The 23673-nt window shown below is 38.7% G+C and overlaps 1 protein-coding gene across 6 annotated transcripts in view; it reads right to left on the bottom strand.

Annotated features, from left to right (window-relative positions):
• The window catches only part of LOC126235716 (protein ECT2), a 236580-nt gene that overhangs the window by 46347 nt on the left and 166560 nt on the right, over positions 1-23673 (bottom strand). For all 6 annotated transcript variants that reach the window (XM_049944486.1, XM_049944485.1, XM_049944482.1 and 3 more), the window contains 3 exons: positions 3756-3916; positions 3545-3664; positions 91-247 (listed from right to left, as the gene is read on the bottom strand). In XM_049944486.1, coding sequence (XP_049800443.1) covers positions 91-247; positions 3545-3664; positions 3756-3916 — 438 coding nt within the window. The remainder of the gene's footprint in view (positions 1-90; positions 248-3544; positions 3665-3755; positions 3917-23673) is intronic.

The following is a 23673-nucleotide window of genomic DNA, read 5'->3' as shown; positions in this document are numbered from 1 at the left end:
AAGGAAACTGTTCCGAGGTGACTTCATCATTTCCAACAATTAAGAATAACAACTTGCAATAGTTGTAAAGTCTATAATGTTACCACTTACCATCAGTCTCACGAATATCAATCACCCTTTTTATGTGTGTTAGGGGCATCAATCTCACATGTTTGAAAGGTTTCATTGAACTCATTTTTGCTGAATGCAAACTGCTTGTGTTTGGACTCTTCAGAGAATTAAATGTCTTTGATCGCTTCTTACATACCTATGAAAAGTTTACAATACATTCAGTTTACTAAAAAACACAAACACATGGGAAACAAGAAAGATGATTTATTTACATTCAGTTTACTAAAAAACACAAACACATGGGAAACAAGAAAGATGATTTATTTATAATTACAATGACAAACACAGTACTACACAGATGAAATGTCAGTATACATTAGGTAACCTTCCAAGAGTCTGACATAATAAACTGCCTTAATGTTAGTTTGTCTCCTGCTTAAATTTATTCCACACTAAAACCAACACCAAACTACACGATCAGGCCAAGAGGACCACCAGATGCCAACCAGCCTCTGCATTATACTCTGTTAACAGTGCAAGGAGAGGCATACAGTTAGCACACTACTCTCCCAACTACTAACCATTTTTCACACCTTAGACCTGTTTCTTCTAAAGTAGCTCCTCAATCAGCATCATGAGGCTGCTTAACCCTGTTCGATTCCTCTATGCAACGAAAATTTGTTCCACTCCTTGTGAAAATCCTGTTCTAATTCTTTCACCAGTGAATACCTCTTCCAGAATTCTTAATTAAGATTGAAAATGCTTGGCAGTACTGGGAATCGCAGCCAGGTCCTCTGTGAGCCAGACAAAGACACTGACCACTCAGATATGGAGAACTACTTTAAATACTGTCATTTAATCAAATTTTTACTTTTAGAAACTTATTTTGTGTATGAACATGAAAACTATATTTACAGTATCTGTTTTCTTACTTTTAAAAGGGTAGTTTGGAAAGTGTTGTAGAAAACAGAATTTTTTTAAAAACAAAAAATTCCATGTTTCCTACATAAGTCTCCACCCATGGCTACTCTTTTACATCAGCTACATTTCAACTTCCACCAGAAAAATAGGTTATGACAAACAGCAAAAATTGCTGCTTTTTTGACAACTTACGTCATCGTCTTTCTTTTACTGTTTTCTTTCTTTTTGCTAGCATGTCACTGACACGTCTGTTCTTGTCTTCGTAAAATATTTGTTCTTATAGCAATTTAGTACAGGTTCCTGTGCCCTACGTAGGATCTCTCTGTAGCACATAAACTTATGCTGTTGTTTCTGCTTGTCATACTATGTCTTTCTTTGCTGGTCATACTTATGTACACCCAGGCCTTGTGGCATAATGATTATTTAAATTTTGTTTGAAAATATAAAGATACTTGCAGAAAAAAGCTTTCTTCAATTTTAGATTTTCACATTTTTTATATATGATACAAGGGTCGTCCACGAAGTAAGTTCTGTTTCTATTTCTATCTGCGGCAGCACTACGATCGGAGTTCCGAGCATGTGCAGCAGTTACTCTGACTCAAGGAGAAGACATGTAGGCCATTTTCAGAGTGCTGCTGCCGACGTGTGCTTTGCAGTGCTTCTTTATAATGTCAGCCGTAATTGAAAATGCTCCCGCATGTTAAATCAGATCTGTGATTAGTTTTCTAAATGCAAAGAAAGTTAAACCAAAGGAAATTCATTGGCAAATCTGCGAGGTTTACGGACAAAATGCTGCGAGTGATCCAATGATTAGAAGCTGGGTCAGACTCTTCAATGAAGAATGTGATCAAGTGCATGATGAAGAACAAAGTGGACGCCCATCTGTGGTTACTGATGAACTAGTTCACACAACTGAAGAGAAGATTAAGCACAACTGTAATTTTATACTTATTGCCCTTGCTATGGAAGTTCCACAAATCTCACCATCTCTAATTCATGAAATTGTTACTGAAAAACTGAAATTTTTAAAACTTTGCCCAACCTCACACGGCGAATGTAACCAAACAACTCTTACAGGAGTATCACTGGGACGCATATGATCATCCTCTGTACAGCCCGGACCTCGTTCCTAGCGACTTTCATCTCTTCTTACACCTAAAATCTGTCCTTGGTACTCAACACTTCAACGACGACGAGCTGAAAGAACATGTAACCACATGGTTGATTACACAGGCGGCAACCTTCTATGAAGAAGGCTTACAAAAACTTGTGCCATGCTATTACAAGTGCCTGCAAAATTTCGGAAGCTATGTAGAAAAGTTTCTTAACAGTTGCAGATTTTTGTACAATAAATATTTTTTCTGCATCTGTACAGGTTTGTTTTATGTAAACAAATGAAACTTACTTTGTGAAAGACACTCTTACATTACTTTTTTTAAAGTACTTAATGTAGATGTGTTTTAGCCCAGGTCAGTCTTTGTAATCTTTGATTTCTTCATGTACTGTCCATGTTAGTTGCATGTTTGTATTCCACGGTATTTGACAATGATGTTAGTGAACATATGTGATACTGTTATTGACTCTTCTGAGCCAGATTATTATCTTTATTCAAACTGATCAGCATCTACTTATCATACAGTCATTGTGTATCAGATCTGTACTGTTTCAATTTGTCTCTCTTGTGTTTTTGTAAGATGTATGACATGTAATATGGCATTTGTAATGGCATTTTGACATAAGTATCTTGTTCTGAATGTTATTTTTTGACCTTGTAGGTCATGTTTTTCACTGTATTTTATTTCATTTTTGTTTTGTATTTTGTACAGTACTGTGAGCATGACCTTGGACTGAAACCAGCAGGTGAATAAAACACGTGTTAGGCATTTCTAAAAACAATGTATTTAGATGCAACTGTGGCTGACATAGGATGTGTTTATTAGCTCCTTGCTGAGACATCATCCCCAGCTATTTGCTGTCTGGAATACTACTTGTCATTTTGAATAACCTGCAATACTTTTCATAATTTGCTAATAATGAATGTTTGATGTTATTGTCAAACACTTAATGCCAGTTAGTTTTCATTTTTTTGAGCTTTCTGTGATGTGAACCTTATGAGAAGTGGAGTATTAAAATTAGCATCACATATGATAAATGTGGCTGTTGATATCCATTAGTCACTCTGGAAGCAACATGTGAGGATTCAACTTCCTCAATTCTTTTGGTTAGAAATAACATTATCCACTAGTCAGGTATACCATCAATTCCATAAAACACCAACTTGTGCTATTTTGTTATTTAATGCTTTTAGACTTTTGTGTGTGAACTTGTAAATGGCATTCTTAGCAGAGCAACTCTTCTGAAATCTGAACTATGATTTACTGAGGATATCACTGTCACTCAGGTGAGATACTATTCAAGAATGCATTAAGATGGAGTAGGAAAATATCTAAATAAAGACAGACTTTACCATCACAGCACCCCTCCCTCCCCCACAAAAAGAGCTGATAGTGCAATTATTCAAAGTAGACAAGAAATAAAATATACTACATAAAAGTATTGTAATTGCCATTACCTCCATAGTATCGGAGAAAAGAAAGAAAACCAAATTATCTCCTCTTCCACTAAGACCATCACTGAGCTCCATTACATCACAGCGAACAATAAAACTTCGATGTGATGAAACCAAATGGGGCTGAAAGAAAAAAATGTTCTGGCACTGCTAATTTTGTATCCCAACATATTTAGATGACATATAAATGTAAAATTTACAACTTTGAACTTACTGGACAATTGTCAATGTCATTAAAAATATCAAACATAACGAGCTGACCCTCAGTCTTGCGTTTATCTTCATTGATGTGCGTCATTACCTCTCTAATACTTGCAATTGCTTTTTCAAGAGCAGCATGATCTGGATTGCTTTTTGAAGTGTGTTTCAAAATATCTGAAAAAAAAAATAATAATAATAAAATGAAAAACCAATATATCTGATCAGTGTTAATGAAGTAACAGAATGATTTTTATTCTTTGGTGTTTATTTAAGAAAACCATACTATTTAAAACAATGTATGTAACACCAAAGAGATTATAAAGAATTGGTTTGATTGTAGACAATGGTTTTCTGTGGTTATTCCTATTTTTACATACATAACAAAATATTAATAATAAAAAGTATTATTAATGTTTTGCTATATATGTAAAAACAGTTTGTAACAGTCTATACATACATTTTTACGGCCCACTCCTCCTGAAGAAGATATTTTCATAAATATTGAAACGTAGGTCAGGGGCTAAATAGCCCTCTGGTTTGTAACTGGCTGGCTGACTTTTTCAACCTCTTCCAATTTATATGGTTGCTGAATCGCAGCCATGTTTAAGATTTTTAGCTCAAAAGAAGTATGGTAACTGAACAGTGGAAAATTCAAGTAGGAATATCAGCAACATACGAAAAGACACATTGCTACTTATCATTAAGAAGACACATTAAGTTGCAGACAGGCAGCTTTTGGTATTCCGGCCTGAGATTCTGGCATTAGCAGTCAAGTATGCATTAGGTGTGCTTGCTTGTGTGTATGAATGGTGTGCATTTCTCTTTTGCTGATGAAGTCTGGGGCCAAAAACTTTGTGTAGTGTATTTTAATTGTGCATGTCTGCAACTTAACAGTCTCCTTTCTGGTAAGCAGCAAAGATATCCATTCTTTGATGTGACACTTTTCTGATTGTATATGCTGTTTCCATGGTTCTTGGGTGTACTGCCAGATCCTATTGCCAAAAGTCCACAGTATCTGGCAGACAACCGTTCTGCCATCATCAGGTGGTGACAATGGAATGAGGTGTCTGATGTGGCCTTGTGGTACTTGTTGGGGGTACATATGGCTGCGACAATGGAAGGGCGAGTCTCAGTTGCCTTTCATCCGGCATCCCTATTGCATCTCTTGTCTGGGTGTCTTGTTTTGCTTTAATGGAGCTAAGTGTTGACTCCCACACCTTGCTCAATTGGGAGCCAGTTTCCCTGCTGATCAAATTATCATTCACATAAATTTCAGTTGTTTCTTTGACAATGAAGTCCCAAAATTTATTATTGGTAGCCAGAGCTTTCTTTTGGTGGTAATTCATTTTATGTCCATTTTCAACGCAGTGCTCTGCTATTGCAGACATGTTAGGTTGCAGTAAGTGGGCATGGCACTCATGTTCTGCACATAGAACTTCAACTGTGCAGCTCATTTGTCTAATGAAAGTTTTTCTGCTTTCACATGGAACTTTGTATACCCCCACTTTTTGGACCCAGATTATCTTTCACTCTCCCTAATGAAGCTCGCGTTTTGGTCGGTGGGCAAAAAATGGCATTACATAGTGTTTTCGCAGTTGTCTGGCAATTTTTGATGATACATTGCCAATGAACAGTATGTAAGCGGTCTTCTTCTTCTTCATTTTCGTCCTCCATGCCATTCTTTGGGCTCCTGCATTGGTGAGCTGTCTAAATCGGTCGGCTGCAGTGTCAGTTCTCCTGGATGACAGGTTCCAAGGGCCGCAGCTCTGCCGTCAGACTTTTTGCATCTGAGATGGAATGTGCCCCGTATACTAGTGTTGAGCACACGGTTCTTCTGTGAGGGATGGTGGCAAATGGTAACATGAAGATAGTGAAGCTAAATGAACGTGTATCAAGCCTGCAGTTAATTGTAGATGTACTAAGGCGGGACATTGTGCATTTAGAAAATGAAAATGCCGAACTGAAAAAGGCGCGTAATATCCCGATCGCCAAAGCAAGTAAAACACGGAACTGGGAGCACAGGACTAGCATGATCACGGAAGAAAGAAGTGAAAAGGTGATAAATACAACGAATGGAACGAACTGCGGCAATAAAAGCAGTTTCAGTGTCCTACCTACAATAAACGAGTGCTCTGAAGTGGATTAGGCCTACAGGCAGAAACAACAAGGCAACATATGTTTACTAGGCCAAAAAGGGTTGGTCGTGTGAAACCCAGTGACTGTAGAATTCCTGTGGTAACAAAAAACCGTTTTCATGCACTAGATTCAGATATAAATGTGGAATCCACGGAAAACTGTGACGAAAACAACACGCCGAATCTATATAGTGACAAGCACACGAGCAGAAACTTCCGCAATAAACGTGAAGACAAACTCAAAGTGAAAATATTCTCTGATAGCCATGGACATGAGATCGCAAAAATACTATGTTACAGTCATTGTATACAAGCAACTAGTATTGTCAAACCAGGTGCACCCATCCAAGAACTCACTAGAAACATAGAAACTGAAAATGATCGTCATATTGTCGTCATAGTTGGAGCCAATAATGTATATAAAAACAACCTCCACAGTGCAACACGAAACCTTAAGGCAATACTAAATTCAACACAAGAGAAATCAGTTTTTGTAGTCGGAATTCCACATAGGCATGACCTTTCGGAATGGTCGTGTGTGAACGTGGAAATCATAAAAGCAAACAGGCAATACTCAAAGATTTGCAGGGCCTACCAAAATGCATATTTTATAAGTATGGACTCCTTGCAAAGAGACTGTTACACGAGACATGGCATGCACCTTAATAACAGAGGCAAGAAGATTCTGTGCCAAAACATCAGCATGATACTGAAAGCATCTGACAACCAAGAAGTAATTGATGCTCTACCTGTTCCTTGCTTGACGCAAGCAGAGCCTGAAGAAAGGGTTACTTCTATTGCAGCAGTAGAAGTAGAGGTGGAAGCAGCAATTATACCTACACACATAACAAACGCTGCAGCAGCAGCAGTACCTACCACACTTCATCTACAGGATTCAACAGCAGCGGAAGATGAAGCAACATCCAAATCTCCACTCTCACCAGTTGCCACAACAATGCCTACAGCAGTAGCAGCAGCAGCAGCAGCAGCAGCAGCAGCAGTACCTATCACACTTCACCAGCAAGATTCAACAGCAGTACAAGAAGAAGCATTCGCCTTATCTCTTCAGTCACCAGATACCACAACAGTGCCTCCACACACCATAACAGCAGTTCCATCAATTCCTGTAGTAGCAGCCTCATCTACAATATCATCACAAGGAGGGAAGAGTAGGCATACAGCAGTAGATGTGCTACCACTCCAAGTGAACAATTTTTTAGTAAAAGGCAACGAGAGGCAGAAATCCAAAAGATAAGCCCTGAAAAAGGTTTGAAAACCAATCACCATAGTGTTCAGTGTGTAAGCAATAAGAGCATGGATCTTAAAATATGTTACCTTAATGTTCAAGGACTGAAAGATAAAGAACTTATCATAAATGAGTTTGGTCTTGATAACCAGTTTGATATTTTTTGTCTGAGTGAACACTGGGCTAATGAGAATAAACTTGCAGTTGCCAAATTTGACAATTTTAGTATAGTAAATAGCTACTGTAGGAAAAAGCACATTAGAGGTGGTGTGGCAATTTATTCCAACCAGTCACTCAATTGTATAATAACCAAACTAGACCTAAATTCCTTGTGTGATGAACAGCACTTTGAAGTTACGGGTATAATCATTAATAGTCATAAGCTAATAGTAGTATCCATGTACAGATCACCAAAGGGAAGCATTAACATATTTTTAGAAAAAATGGACATGTTATTGAGTGAATTAAGTAATATTAAATGGCTACACTATGATATTGCAATAGGAGGTGATTTGAATGCTGATTTTGATGTTACTAAATGTAAGCCTTCCCCCATGAACCATGGACCTTGCCGTTGGTGGGGAGGCTTGCGTGCCTCAGCGATACAGATGGCCGTACCGTAGGTGCAACCACAACAGAGGGGTATCTGTTGAGAGGCCAGACAAACATGTGGTTCCTGAAGAGGGGCAGCAGCCTTTTCAATAGTTGCAGGGGCAACAGTCTGGATGATTGACTGATCTGGCCTTGTAACAATAACCAAAAAGGCCTTGCTGTGCTGGTACTGCGAACGGCTGAAAGCAAGGGGAAACTACAGCCGTAATTTTTCCCGAGGACATGCAGCTTTACTGTATGATTAAATGATGATTGCGTCCTCTTGGGTAAAATATTCCGGAGGTAAAATAGTCCCCCATTCGGATCTCCGGGTGGGGACTACTCAAGAGGACGTCGTTATCAGGAGAAAGAAAACTGGCATTCTACGGATCGGAGCGTGGAATGTCAGATCCCTTAATCGGGCAGGTAGGTTAGAAAATTTAAAAAGGGAAATGGATAGGTTAAAGTTAGATATAGTGGGAATTAGTGAAGTTCGGTGGCAGGAGGAACAAGACTTTTGGTCAGGTGATTACAGGGTTATAAATACAAAATCAAATAGGGGTAATGCAGGAGTAGGTTTAATAATGAATAAAAAAATAGGAGTGCGGGTTAGCTACTACAAACAGCATAGTGAACGCATTTTTGTGGCCAAGATAGACACAAAGCCCATGCCTACTACAGTAGTACAAGTTTATATGCCAACTAGCTCTGCAGATGATGAAGAAATTGATGAAATGTATGACGAGATAAAAGAAATTATTCAGGTAGTGAAGGGAGACGAAAATTTAATAGTCATGGGTGACTGGAATTCGTCAGTAGGAAAAGGGAGAGAAGGAAACATAGTAGGTGAATATGGATTGGGGGGAAGAAATGAAAGAGGAAGCCGCCTTGTAGAATTTTGCACAGAGCATAACTTAATCATAGCTAACACTTGGTTCAAGAATCATAAAAGAAGGTTGTATACCTGGAAGAATCCTGGAGATACTAATAGGTATCAGATAGATTATATAATGGTAAGACAGAGATTTAGGAACCAGGTTTTAAATTGTAAGACATTTCCAGGGGCAGATGTGGATTCTGACCACAATCTATTGGTTATGAACTGCAGATTGAAACTGTAGAAACTGCAAAAAGGTGAATTTAAGGAGATGGGACCTGGATAAACTGAAAGAACCAGAGGTTGTAGAGAGTTTCAGGGAGAGAATAAGGGAACAATTGACAGGAATGGGGGAAAGAAATACAGTAGAAGAAGAATGGGTAGCTCTGAGGGATGAAGCAGTGAAGGCAGCAGAGGATCAAGTAGGTAAAAAGACGAGGGCTAATAGAAATCCTTGGGTAACAGAAAAAATATTGAATTTAATTGATGAAAGGAGAAAATATAAAAATGCAGTAAATGAAGCAGGCAAAAGTGAATACAAACGTCTCAAAAATGAGATCGACAGAAAGTGCAAAATGGCTAAGCAGGGATGGCTAGAGGACAAATGTAAGGATGTAGAGGCTTGTCTCACTAGGGGTAAGATAGATACTGCCTACAGCAAAATTAAAGAGACCTTTGGAGAGAAGAGAACCACTTGTATGAATATCAAGAGCTCAGGTGGCAACCCAGTTCTAAGCAAAGAAGGGAAGGCAGAAAGGTGGAAGGAGTATATAGAGGGTTTATACAACGGTGATGTACTTGAGGACAATATTATGGAAATGGAAGAGGATGTAGATGAAGATGAAATGGGAGATAAGATACTGCGTGAAGAGTTTGACAGAGCACTGAAAGACCTGAGTCGAAACAAGGCCCCGGGAGTAGACAACATTCCATTAGAACTACTGATGGCCTTGGGAGAGCCAGTCATGACAAAACTCTACCATCTGGTGAGCAAGATGTATGAGACAGGCGAAATACCCATAGACTTCAAGAAGAATATAATAATTCCAATCCCAAAGAAAGCAGGTGTTGACAGATGTGAAAATTACCGAACTATCAGTTTAATAAGTCACAGCTGCAAAATACTAACGCGAATTCTTTACAGACGAATGGAAAAACTGGTAGAAGCGGACCTCAGGGAAGATCAGTTTGGATTCCGTAGAAATGTTGGAACACGTGAGGCAATACTAACCTTACGTCTTATCTTAGAAGAAAGATTAAGAAAAGGCAAACCTACGTTTCTAGCATTTGTAGACTTAGAGAAAGCTTTTGACAACATTGACTGGAATAGTCTCTTTCAAATTCTAAAGGTGGCAGGGGTAAAATACAGGGAGCGAAAGGCTATTTACAATTTGTACAGAAACCAGATGGCAGTTATAAGAGTCGAGGGGCATGAAAGGGAAGCAGTGGTTGGGAAAGGAGTGAGACAGGGTTGTAGCCTCTCCCCGATGTTATTCAATCTGTATATTGAGCAAGCAGTAAAGGAAACAAAAGAAAAATTCGGAGTAGGTATTAAAATTCATGGAGAAGAAGTAAAAACTTTGAGGTTCGCCGATGACATTGTAATTCTGTCAGAGACAGCAAAGGACTTGGAAGAGCAGTTGAACGGAATGGACAGTGTCTTGAAAGGAGGATATAAGATGAACATCAACAAAAGCAAAACGAGGATAATGGAATTTAGTCAAATTAAATCGGGTGATGCTGAGGGGATTAGATTAGGAAATGAGACACTTAAAGTAGTAAAGGAGTTTTGCTATTTAGGGAGTAAAATAACTGATGATGGTCGAAGTAGAGAGGATATAAAATGTAGACTGGCAATGGCAAGGAAAGCGTTTCTGAAGAAGAGAAATTTGTTAACATCGAGTATAGATTTAAGTGTCAGGAAGTCATTTCTGAAAGTATTTGTATGGAGTGTAGCCATGTATGGAAGTGAAACATGGACGATAACCAGTTTGGACAAGAAGAGAATAGAAGCTTTAGAAATGTGGTGCTACAGAAGAATGCTGAAGATAAGGTGGGTAGAACACGTAACTAATGAGGAGGTATTGAATAGGATTGGGGAGAAGAGAAGTTTGTGGCACAACTTGACTAGAAGAAGGGATCGGTTGGTAGGACATGTTTTGAGGCATCAAGGGATCACAAATTTAGCATTGGAGGGCAGCGTGGAGGGTAAAAATCGTAGAGGGAGACCAAGAGATCAATACACTAAGCAGATTCAGAAGGATGTAGGTTGCAGTAGGTACTGGGAGATGAAGAAGCTTGCACAGGATAGAGTAGCATGGAGAGCTGCATCAAACCAGTCTCAGGACTGAAGACCACAACAACAACAACAAATGTAAGGGTAGTGTTGCAGATCTGGAAAACTTACTAAGACAATACAATTTACATCATGTTAACAACAGGCCCACAAGAAACAAAGCATGTTTAGATAACATCTTTGTAAACTTCAAGACCACTGAAAACACATGCGAAGTTGTAGTGTTCCCATTCTCTGAGCACGACTCCGTATCTCTAAATTATGCAAGTAAAATTCCCATCAATAGGAGCAATGCAAACAGACCTGTCCCAACAGTTGTGATTACCAGACCCGTAACTGAGGATAAAACTAACACATTTCGTAATTCCCTTGCTGACAGAGACTGGTTTGGCCATTGTAGTGTCGATCGACATTACACTTCAAGTAATGACCTACCAGCCAAAATAATATTTGATAGATTTTTTAATGCATTCTTGACCCTATTTAACTATAGTATTCCCATAAAGAAAATCAAAATAATGGACAGCAGCCACAAATCCAGATCTCAAAACAGACAAAACATATGGTACAAAAAAACCTACAATGCCAACAGCATACATAATTCCACCAATAAATGCAAAACCGCTTGGAAAGTAATTAACAGTGCTGCCACAGATACTAAAAAAGACAAAATTAATATCCCACCACAAACACTCAATGAGTTTTTTATTAATTCAGTGAAAGAAATAGGAGACGCAATTATCAAACCAGACATAGTCCATCCGAGTTACTCTCCCAAAATTGGGGTAGACAGTCACTAAATACAAGCATGCTAACCTTCTCCGAAGTAATGCCTAGATATGTACAAGGGGTCATAAAACAACTGAAATCATCTGATAGCTTAGATATATATGGTATATCATTCAACCTGCTAAAAAAAGTGTGTGATTGCATTCTGTACCCTTTAACCCATTGGATAAACAAGTGCTTACTTGAGGGATATTTTCCTGATGAGTTAAAACTGTCTAGGGTCGTCCCAGTATACAAAAAGGGAGATAAAGACTATCCATCTAGTTACAGGCCTATTTCAATAGTACCCACATTCTCCAAGGTAATAGAATGCATCATGTACCAACAATTATCATCTCACTTTGAGAATCTAGGAATAATTAATGCTACACAATACGGGTTTAGGAAGAAACTGTCAACCATTGATGCAATCAACACGGTAGTCAGTTACATCCTCAAAGTTTTTGAGAACAAAGGCTTTGCTCAGGTCTCATTCTGTGACCTAAGCAAGGCCTTCGACTGTGTTGAGCACACGCCACTACTAGAGAAACTAGAATTCTACGGCATCAAAGGAAACAGTCTCAGACTATTAAAAGCTTACCTCAACAACCGTAAACAGGTAGTTTGTGTTGGTAAGGAAATGTCAAACATAGAAAATGTTAAAGTAGGTGTGCCTCAGGGATCTGTACTGGGGCCCTTCCTGTTTCTGATAATGATCAATGACCTCCCCTCGTTTATTAGATCCACCACTGTATTGTATGCAGATGATACGACTTTCCTTCATAGCAGTAACAATCTTAATGATCTTAAAACCTGTGCTGAAAATACACTCACTAATGCAGCATATTGGTTCAGAGAAAATGGTTTCCTGCTAAATGAAAATAAAACTCAGCAGATAATCTTCACTCTAAGAGACAAGCCACTATCTGATGACCCTAGTTCTGTTAAATTCCTGGGAGTTTATTTAGACGAAAAGTTATCCTGGGGCCAACATGTAAACTATATTAGTAGTAAGCTATCTAGAGTAATTTATTTATTAAGACAACTCAGAAATTGTGTACCTGAAACATACATCAGATCATCTTATTTTGCATTTTTCCAAAGTATAATATCCTATGGCATTATCTTGTGGGGTAACTGTAGTCATATACATGACATCTTATTATTGCAGAAGAAAGCCATTAGGATAATTACAAATTCTTCACATATGGCTCACTGCAAACCCTTATTTACCAAACAAAAAATTATGACTGTAATAAACCTCTATGTATACAATGTCTTAATCTTTACGACGAAGAACCTACAAGATGTGAAACATAGAGAAAATGTACATTGTTACAACACAAGAAGTATCAACAGGCTATCAAAATCAATAAATAGCTATGAAGTCACAGGGCACAAACTATTTAATAAGCTGCCACTTGTCATACAGGATCTTCCTGAACATACATTCAACGAAAGACTGCATGAATGGTTTATTGCCCACCCCTTCTGTGATATCAATGAATTCTTCAACTGTAAAATGCAGTAACCCAACAGATGACCCACTGTACATTTATTGTAATATAAGCTAAAATATTTCAGTAGTCAATACCTTATCACACTGTATTATAAATTGTAACTTCATTTGACGTTGTCAATTGCTGTAATGGCCTAAAGGCAATAAAATCTTTATTATTATTATTAATTATTATTATTATTATTATACAAATCTTTAGGCATTGGCTTACGGCATAGACTGTAGGCAACCAAGCCACTGTCCCTTCGCTGAACTAGGATGTTGAGAAAAGGAAGTTCATCATCTTTATCTATTTCCATGGTAAAATGGATGTTTTCATGGATGGAAATCAGATGCTCTACACAGTTCTGTAGTATGCACAATCACTAAAGATTGGCATGTAGTCTTTTCCTGTGTCGAGGATTGTGGTGTAACATGTCTATTCTACAGAATAACAAGTTCCACTTAAGCCCTCAGACCAAAAAAAGATGTTCATGGAAACTGCAAATGTTGTTTAGGTAATTCTTAAGTCTGGAACACTATTGAGCTCTGGTCTGCCTTAAGTGCAGATGGGGTGTCAAAGACGTCAACTCAGAACGTGGTCAAGGTGCAATGGCGAGTGAGCATCTCCGCCTGCTATGGAGGGCCGTTTATGATTTGGCACCGTGGCTTGGAAGTCACAGGACACAGAGCATGGGTGATTACGTCAGTGCCTGAACAATTGAAGATTGTATGAGAACAGCCATTCTGTAATGATATGTCAGCACAGGAACACATGTTGTGATCTGTTTTGATCTACAGGTTAAGAAAGATCTGTTTACCAACAATTGTAAATGAAGGTGCACAATGGAAATATGGGATTTATAATATAGAAGAGTTAACGCAATGTGTCTATGCCACTTTAGTAACTTAAACAGATCGGAGCTCTCTTTCAGCATTTGTACCTGTGATTGCAAGGCAGATTCACTGTGGTGAATATCAACCACAAGATAGTTATAAGGTTAAAGTTGGCACACCTATTATCTGGGTGGCAGATCAAGTGTGGAGTGGATCATCATCATACCAAAACCTCACAAGTTTCCACTTCAGAATTTAGGCAAGGGTTCTGCATTCTTCTACAAAACTTTCAACACGCTGGCACAGGTGGTGCAAGAATGTGGAAATATTTACAGTTCAATAGGAAATTAAAATTATACCTAACAACAGACCTCTATTCAGGTAACATGTAGATAACTGTTATTCCTTGGCACGTGTCAGCCAGTTCTGCAAATATTACACAGCAAATAGAACATAAAAGCAACTATTTTAGTATACAGAGCTAGAAACATAACTCAAAGTAGCTGCTTTCCTGCTTGCTTTACAATGTTCATTTCATGCTATGAAAGGATAAACAGTACATAGCAGAAAAAAGAAATATTAGTGTTTAAAGTGACATGGGAAATGGGGGCATTTTGAAATAGCTATGGCTGTACAGAGATAGTGTTAATTGTCAACACAATACACAGAATTGGTTTCTAGCAGTTTCCTCTCTTTGTTAATATACAGCATGACCTGTTCCACATCCCACAATCTTTGGTTGTGGATGAGATGCTGCAGAAAACTCTGTGTTTGCTGCTGCAGGTTAATAAAACTCCGATTAAAATTACTTTGCAACTGACTGATTGCAGTGGAGGGCTGAGCAGTGTTGCCAGCCATGCTTCACAAAGTGCTGCATGTAACCTAAAACACAGGCAATGCAGCAAGAACATGGCACTTGGGAAATAACTGTGACTGAATGGCAGCTAGCCGCTACTACTCAACATGCTGAAATATCAATCACAACAATTTTAATAAGAATACAATGGTTTGGGATTGGTATGGGGGGATTGTGAACTGCTGCTTTACTGTGGCAGATATACTACTAATGATTGGGCCTACATGTTGCAACGATCGTTTGGACTGTCTGTGTAAATTTCGCTGGGAAGCCCTTACACACCCTCCATATAGTCCCAATCTCTCCCCGTGTGGTTTCCATACTTTTGGGGGTCCTGAAGAAAGACATTTGCTTTGGAAGAGATGCATGCCTGGGTATAATCATGGTTCTATAGGCACACATAAACATTTTTTCCATGAAGGCCTTGATCATCTTGCCTGACAGGGATAAATGTATTAGGAGTTGATAACTTTTTTTTAGCTGTCTCCTTTTTCATTTAATCACCCCTTGCAAATTTTTATCCAGTAGTGAATGGTCTCTCTGACAATGATGCACAGCTAGCCATATTAAATGCCTTATCTGTTTATAGTGAAATATTATCATGGGAAACAATTAAGAGAAAATAAAGCACAGATGTAAAGGTTTCTGGGCAGTCTTGTAGGAAGCTTATTTCATGGATATGTATTGTGGCTGATGTCAATTTGAAATTTAATATGTAACAACAATAGAAATTCGTTGATAGAGCCACATGGAGTAGCTGCGCGGTCTGAGGCCTTGTCACAGCTCATCTGGCTCCCCCGTTGGAGATTCGAGTCCCCCCTCGTGTGTGTGTGTGTTCTGTCCTTAGTGTAAATTAGTTTAATTAGTGTGTAAGCCTATGGACCGATGACCTCAGCAGTCTGGTCCCACAGAACCTCACCACAAATTTCCAAACAAATTTTCCTTGATAGATAATATGTAAAATAAAAGAATGGTAACCACTTTCATCTACAGTTAACTGATGAGTAGTGCACAGAAATATACAACAAAACAGTATGTTTTATTAGCTTAAGAGCTCTTGCTCTTTCTCTAGAACAAGTACACACATTCACACAGACAGCCAAGCACACATGCTCATGGCCATGGCACTCAAGGCGTGGAAGTAGTAGTGGCGTAGTGTGAGCAGGGTCTTTCGACAGATGACTCAGTGACACCACAACAAGACTAAAGGAGTTCAGAGAGTAGAGCACATAAGAGGTAAAGAGAGGGACGAGGGATGGGGAGGGGGGAAGGGAGAAGAGGAAAGGAAAGGAAAGGAAAGGAAAGGAGAATAAAGTAGAGATGAGGAGGGAGACAGGCAGGGAAGAGAGAAAGGCAGACAGGCTGACAAAGGGGGGGGGGGGATAGGGAGGGGGGGGGATGACCCTACCCACATCACACAAAGACATTTTCTGCTGTCCACTCAATCAACAGAATATTCTTGTCCATCTTCATCCTGCACCCCAAGGGTCACACTCTTGTCATCGCCAGAGGTGCAAGACCTGTCCCCTACACCTACCCACCACCTCCCACTGCTCTCCAGTCACATGCATTTCCTTTCCTATTGATGGTAGAGCCACTTGTCAAAGCAGTTGTCGTACGTATCAGCTATGCTGCAATTACTGTATAGTATACTACTGGGCATGACAAGTAACCAACTGTACACTCATATGAATGGCTACTGCCAAACTGTGCCAAAGTTGATCATCCAATTGCCGAACATACTGAGCACCACAACGCTAACAACTTCAACAACTGCTTCACTAGTGGAAATTCTCTCTCTATCCTAAACCTCCACTAAGCTGTTTCCCCTTTACCTTTTCCCTACTCTTTTCTGCCCCCCCCCCCCCCAAACCCACACACACACACACACACACAATCCTATCCTCATATGCTCCACCTAAAACATAACCAGCTTTCATGGCTACATTTCAGTTACTTAACTTGTTGACAATCGATGATTTTGATTGAGGTATATAAGTCAGGTTTCTTGCGCGTGCTCTACCTAGAATAACATCTATGTCCACTTTTACACAAGTGCAATGTGTGTCCAGTTAACCAAACAACTACATAGCCACAACAGACAAAATACAAAATAGTTCTTAAATATGTTTTAATGCATCACGACACAGATAAGACTTATATGGATTTGGTACTTAAAAGCCGCTGCTCCATATCAACTGGACAGTTATATAATACCTTGATCTATTCCAAATTCTTTGAATTTACAGTTAAGATTTCTATACAAATGCTGGGTCAGTCTTGATCATGCAACTGTAAATGTACCATTCCCACTTCATGTGAGCAGTTGCCTTAAGTGCTTTGGCTATCCGATCCCAATTTCAACCTTGTTGCATACTACTTAGGTAGCATCCTCTGTAGCGGGAAAACCAGATCTGAGTCCCAGTCCAGCACAAATTTTCATTTATTGCCACTGAATTCATTTCAATGCCCAACTGCAGCTGACTTCAGAATTTACAGTATAACCCTGATTTTACGTTCCCAGAATTAATGTTTTCCCACCATTTATGACATTTATTATTCCTCTCAAATTTCCTTTGTCCACAATGTTAATTTGCATCTGATTTTGCATCAACGTATTTATAATTTTCCCCGCAATTTATGCATTAAGAAAAAGTACTTGTGGAGAAAAAAATGATGCTGGCTTGATGTTGGCTGTCCAGTAGTGTTTATAAATATTACGTGGTTAAGTTTATTTACACCAGAGCACTATACTCAGTGGATTTGAACCCATAAACATGTAAAAGTTGGAACAATTCGTGCCGTATCTCCCGCCACTGCCACGCTCTATTTGGCATCGTGGCTGATGGAAGTAACTTGGTTTGTTTCAATAAAGATGATACGAACAACCACAACTGTTACCAAACTGCCTGTACTGAGCAAATGCATTTTCGTAATTGTTGTGATCATTGTGACGCCTTTGTCGAATCATATGTAGTGTGTTTCGGCATTTGGCAACTTGTAGTGCTAGTTGACACCATCACTCAATCCTGAGTTGCTCAAATGTTTTTACTTTTTAGTATAAACACAGTGCCAGTTACGTAATTTTTACATGCTGAGCAAAATGTGTTTCGAGAATTTGTTCTCATAGTCAAGTGCAGTTTTACGTATGTATTTTTTCCCTTTGTGATGCTACACAAATAATGTCAGTGATAGTTTGCGTGTGTGTGGTGTTCTACATAACTGAGGAGGCACAGTACCTGCTAACCTCAAAAAGATGACTAAAGGAGAGATGCAGAATACCACATGCTAACACTGCACAAAATTCTTATCTACAATATTTGCACTTGGCAATGAGAGAGAATTCTCGAAACACACCGTGCTAAGCATGAAAAAAATACTTAACTAGTGCAGTATTTCATTATTGAAATAACGAATGACAGCTGCAGACTTTAAAAAACATTAATTATGACATATGGAATTGAGTTAAACGTTCCTACTTTACAGACAGTTATCAGTTCCAGTTACATCGGTGGTTTTTATTAGATAATAAAGCTTTATTAGATGACAAACAAGTTCCTGACAAGTCTTTTTGATGCCTGTTATGCACATATATCACATATAATGTGCGAAAATGCAAGGGGGTATCCTATACATAACTTTTACAACTTAAAACTTTATTTCCCATATTTTAACATTTTCCCGCATTTTACACCACTTTTTTTAAAGACCCCTTGCGAAATATAATAGCGGGGTTTCACTGTATTTATTTCATCAATTAAGATTTTACTACTGCTTTTAGAAAACTGATTATGGTATTTAAGAATCACTGCAATATTTCTGAAGCAGTTATGTTGAAATATTGCAATTATCACACCAAAAGTACCTGAAACATACATCTACAACAAAGGCTTAAATTATTTTTGTTAATTGGTTTACAAATAGTGTGGTTTTAGTTCATAACATAAATCCTGTGTGTTTTATAGTTGGCTGCATTGTAATTTATATCACCTTTTTACGTGAGTTCCATAAATGATAAACTGGGCTTTTGCTTACAGTAGGTTTGACAGATTTTTAGTTTGTAGTTCAATATCTTCTTAAATTCAATTTTTTGCATTTATGTCATCATCATCATCATCATCATCATCATCATCATCATCATCATCATCACTGCTGCTTTTATACTTTTCTTTTTGTCCAAATACAAGAATAGTTACAGCCATACTTTGCAGGAATTCATTTGTGTTTCTTTGCTTGTTTTTCTTTCTAGAGCTCTTCCAACTGTTCCAAAGACAGCTAGATATTTATTAACCTTCTTCACAATGTCTTTGCCACAGTAATTAGTATGGATAACTGAAATGGGATACTTGTTCTAAAATTTTCTCATTTATTATTATTATTATTTTCAGTCTGACTGGATTCTTTCCTTTGAAAGACATTATCTTTGTCTCGTTTGAGTTGTAATATATTGCACTTTGGCACACTCTACTTACTGCCCTTTGCAAATTATCTTCCGTTTCCCATACAATTATCTTGTCATCAGCATACAACAAGAGTATTTAATAGTATACAACATCCATTTTAATTTCTAAGTGTAGTTCACCTTTACACTTCATAACTAGGTCATCAACATATAAATTAAATAAGGTGGGTGATAGAATGAAATTTTCACTCTGCAGTGGAGTGTGCGGCGATATGAAACTTCCTGGCAGATTAAAACTGTGTGCCGGACTGAGACTCGAATAGGAGTGACAGGCTGCAGCCTTGTCTAACACCTTGATTTATAAAATTTCACCTGACATTTTCAAATCTAAACGACTATTTTTGTATATTAAAAAAAAGATGCTGTGACTTACCAAACGGGAAAGCGCTGGTAGATAGACACAATAAAAAACACACAAACCCATACACAAATATCAAGCTTTCACAACCCACGGTTGCTTCATCAGGAAAGAGGGAAGGAGAGGGAAAGACGAAAGGATGTGGATTTTAAGGGAGAGGGTAAGGAGTCATTCCAATCCCGGGAGCGGAAAGACTTACCTCAGGGGGAAAAAGGGACAGGTATGCGCGCGCATGCGCACACACACGCACACACACACACGCACACACACGCACACACACCCACGCGCACGCATGCACACCCACGCGCACGCATGCACACCCACCCACGCGCACGCACAAACCCTACATCTACACCTACATCCATACTCCGCAAGCCACCTGACAGTGTGTGGCGGAGGGTACCCTGAGTACCTCTATCGGTTCTCCCTTCTGTTCCAGTCTCGTATTGTTCGTGGATAGAAGGATTGTCGGTATGCTTCTGTGTGGGCTCTAATCTCTCTGATTTTATCCTCATGGTCTCTTCACGAGATATACGTAGGAGGGAGCAATATACTACTTGACTCTTCGGTGAAGGTATGTTCTCGAAACTTTAACAAAAGCCCATACCGAGCTACTGAGCGTCTCTCCTGCAGAGTCTTCCACTGGAGTTTACCTATCACCTCCGTAACGCTTTCGCGATTACTAAATGATCCTGTAACGAAGCACGCAGCTCTCCGTTGGATCTTCTCTATCTTTTCCATCAACCCTATCTGGTACGGATCCCACACTGCTGAGCAGTATTCAAGCAGTGGGCGAACAAGCGTACTGTAACCTACTTCCTTTGTTTCCGTATTGCATTTCCTTAGGATTCTTCCAATGAATCTCAGTCTGGCACCTGCTTTACCGACGATCAACTTTATATGATCATTCCATTTTAAATCACTCCTAATGCGTACTCCCAGATAATTTATGGAATAACTGCTTCCAGTTGCTGACGTGCTATTTTGTAGCTAAATGATAAGGGATCTATCTTTCTATGTATTCGCAGCACATTACACTTGTCTACATTGAGATTGAATTCCCATTTCCTGCACCATGCGTCAATTCGCTGCAAATCCTCCTGCATTTCAGTACAATTTTCCATTGTTACAATCTCTCGATACACCACAGCATCATCTGCAAAAAGCCTCAGTGAACTTCCAATGTCATCCACAAAGTCATTTATGTATATTGTGAATAGCAACGGTCCTATGACACTCCCCTGGAGCACACCTGAAATCACTCTTACTTCGGAAGACTTCTCTCCACTGAGAATGACATGCTGCGTTCTGTCATCCAGGAACTCTTCAATCCAATCACACAATTGGTCTGATAGTCCATATACTGTGTATATGTGTGTGCGCGAGTGTGTACCTGTCCCTTTTCCCCCCTAAGGTAAGTCTTTCCGCTCCCGGGATTGAAATGACTCCTTACCCTCTCACTTAAAACCCACATCCTTTCGTTTTTCCCTCTCCTTCTCTCTTTCCTGATGAAGCAACCATGGATTGCGAAAGCTTGATTTGTGTGTTTTTTATTGTGTTTATTTACCAGCACTTTCCCGTTTGGCAAGTCACAGCATCTTTTTTTAATATATTTTTCCCATGGGGAATGTTTCTTTCTATTATATTCATATCAACTATTTTTGTATTTACATAAAGACTCTTTATGGAATTAGAAATAAGTTTACTAAAGCACTATTTCCAATATTTTCCAAAAAAGGCCTTTTTACCTTATCAAAGGCTTTCTCAAAATAAATAAATGCCAACTGTGTTTCTAAGCCAAATTCCCAATGCTTCTCAATAATTTATCTTCTTATAAATATATTACCACTACACAAACTTCCCACTCTGAAGGCTGATTGTCCTACTGAAATTACTGCATCAGTGATAGTTTGTAACCTTTGATTAAGAGTTTTACCATAAATTTTATATCCTGCATTTAGTAAACTTATTCCTTTATAATTTCCTGTGTCTTTCCTATTGCCTTCTTTACACACAGAAATTACTTGAGATGTGTTCCATTCTTCAGGTACAGAACAGTTCTTCCAACACATAATTAAAAAATGGAGGAAGCAAAATTATAACATGATTCCTCCATAACTGATTAATTCAGCATTAATGCCTTATGTGCTAGCACCTTTCTTATTATTTGATCTCCAGAATTATCATCAATTTTTATACAATGATTTATGTAAGTTCACATAAACTTCATTTGCTAGTATCATATTCTTCAATATATTCATAATCATAGCTTTCATTACAATATATTCAGAATCATAGCTTTAATTAAATATTGTCCTATTCTGTTACATTCTAAACCCTTTGAAGTCCTTTCGTCTTGTTGCGCAGCAACTGATTTATGCGTCAGATGTATCTCACACTATGCCACAATCCCCTCCTCGCCTTCGGTGCCCTTCCCTACCCCCTTCTGACCTCCAGGAAACTGCTATCAATAATCAACCACCAGTCTTTTCACAGCTGGGAGCGCGCGTGTGTGTGTGTGTGTGTGTGTGTGTGCTGTTGTTCGAGAAAGAGCAAGGGCTCTAAAGCTAGTGAAATACCGTCTCTGTCACATGTTTCCATGTGCTACATACCAGCCAGCTACAGGTGAGTGGTTGCCTTTCTCTTATTTATAAAATTTAATATATTTATGGATGGGTTTCTATTTATCATTAACACTGCTTTCCCAAGAAAACAAAGCATGATACTAATAGGCTTTTTTTTTAAAAAAAAAAACCTGGGTAACAAAAAGAATCAAATTATCACATGCAAGGAAAGGGAAATTTTATTTGAAAAGATTAGAACAAGCAGAGAACTAGGATTCTTTACACATTACAAGGAAACCTGTGCTGTCACCACATGTTCACAACTGCTATCACCGTCAGCTCTGCTTGAAACATAGTATTACAATTATTCTATTCTCTGTCAAATGAAAAACTTTGAGTGGGTAATACGAGGGGCATTTGAAAAGTCCAAGAGATGCCACCACCAGCGTATATAGATGTCATGTTTAGTTAGTAGCATCTTTAGAAAGAGCGCACACCAAGTTTCAGCCATATTGGTCTATTTCTTTGTTTTGCCATTCATGTGAATCAAGGAGATCAAGTGATTGAGTGATTGTCAAAAAATGGACGAAAAAGAATTTTGAGTGGTGATTAAACATTACTTTATGAAAGGCAAAATGCATCGGGCGACTAAAGAGAAGATTGATAAACATTACGGTGGCTCTACACCTTCGATTAGAACAGTTTATAAGTGGTTTCAAAATTTTCGGAGTGGCCGTACGGGCACAAGTGATGCTGAATGTTCTGGACGTCCTGCGGAGGTTAAGACTCCGGAAATCATTGATAAAATCCATGAAATGTTGATGTATGACAGAAGAGTAAGGTGCGAGAGATTGCTAGTGCTGTGAGCATCTCGAATGAAAGAGTACATAATATTTTGCACAAACATTTGGACATGAGAAAGCTTGATGGGTTCCACGACTGCTCACGCTTGAAAAAAACAGAATTGTGTGCAGTGCTGAAAGGATGGTTTGCAGCTGTTCAGGAAGAATCCACAGGACTTTAAGCGTCATTTCGTCACTTGATGAAACATGAATACATTACTATGCTCCTGAGACCAAACAACAATCTAAACAATGTGCTTACAAGGGAGAATCTGCACCAAAAAAGGCGAAGACCATTCCTTCGGCCAGATAGATTATGGTGACTGTCTTTTGGGATTCACAAGGGATAGTCCTCATCGACTATCTGGAAAAGCGTAAAACTATTACAGGTGCATATTATTCATCATTATTGGACCACTTGAAAGCCGAGCTGCAAGAAAAACACCAGCGATTAGACCGTAAAAAAGTCCTTTTCCATTACGACAATGCACCAGCACACACCTCAGCAGCTGTGGTCGCAAAATTAATGGAAATAGGATTCCAACTCATTTCACATCCCCCCTATTCTCCAGACTTGGCTCCCTCGGACTACTATCTGTTC

Source organism: Schistocerca nitens, chromosome 2, assembly GCF_023898315.1.
Source record: "Schistocerca nitens isolate TAMUIC-IGC-003100 chromosome 2, iqSchNite1.1, whole genome shotgun sequence".
In the NCBI taxonomy this organism is placed as follows: Eukaryota; Metazoa; Arthropoda; class Insecta; order Orthoptera; family Acrididae; genus Schistocerca; species Schistocerca nitens.
Note: the sequence above shows the minus strand (reverse complement) of the source record. Positions and strands in the feature narration are given on the sequence as shown.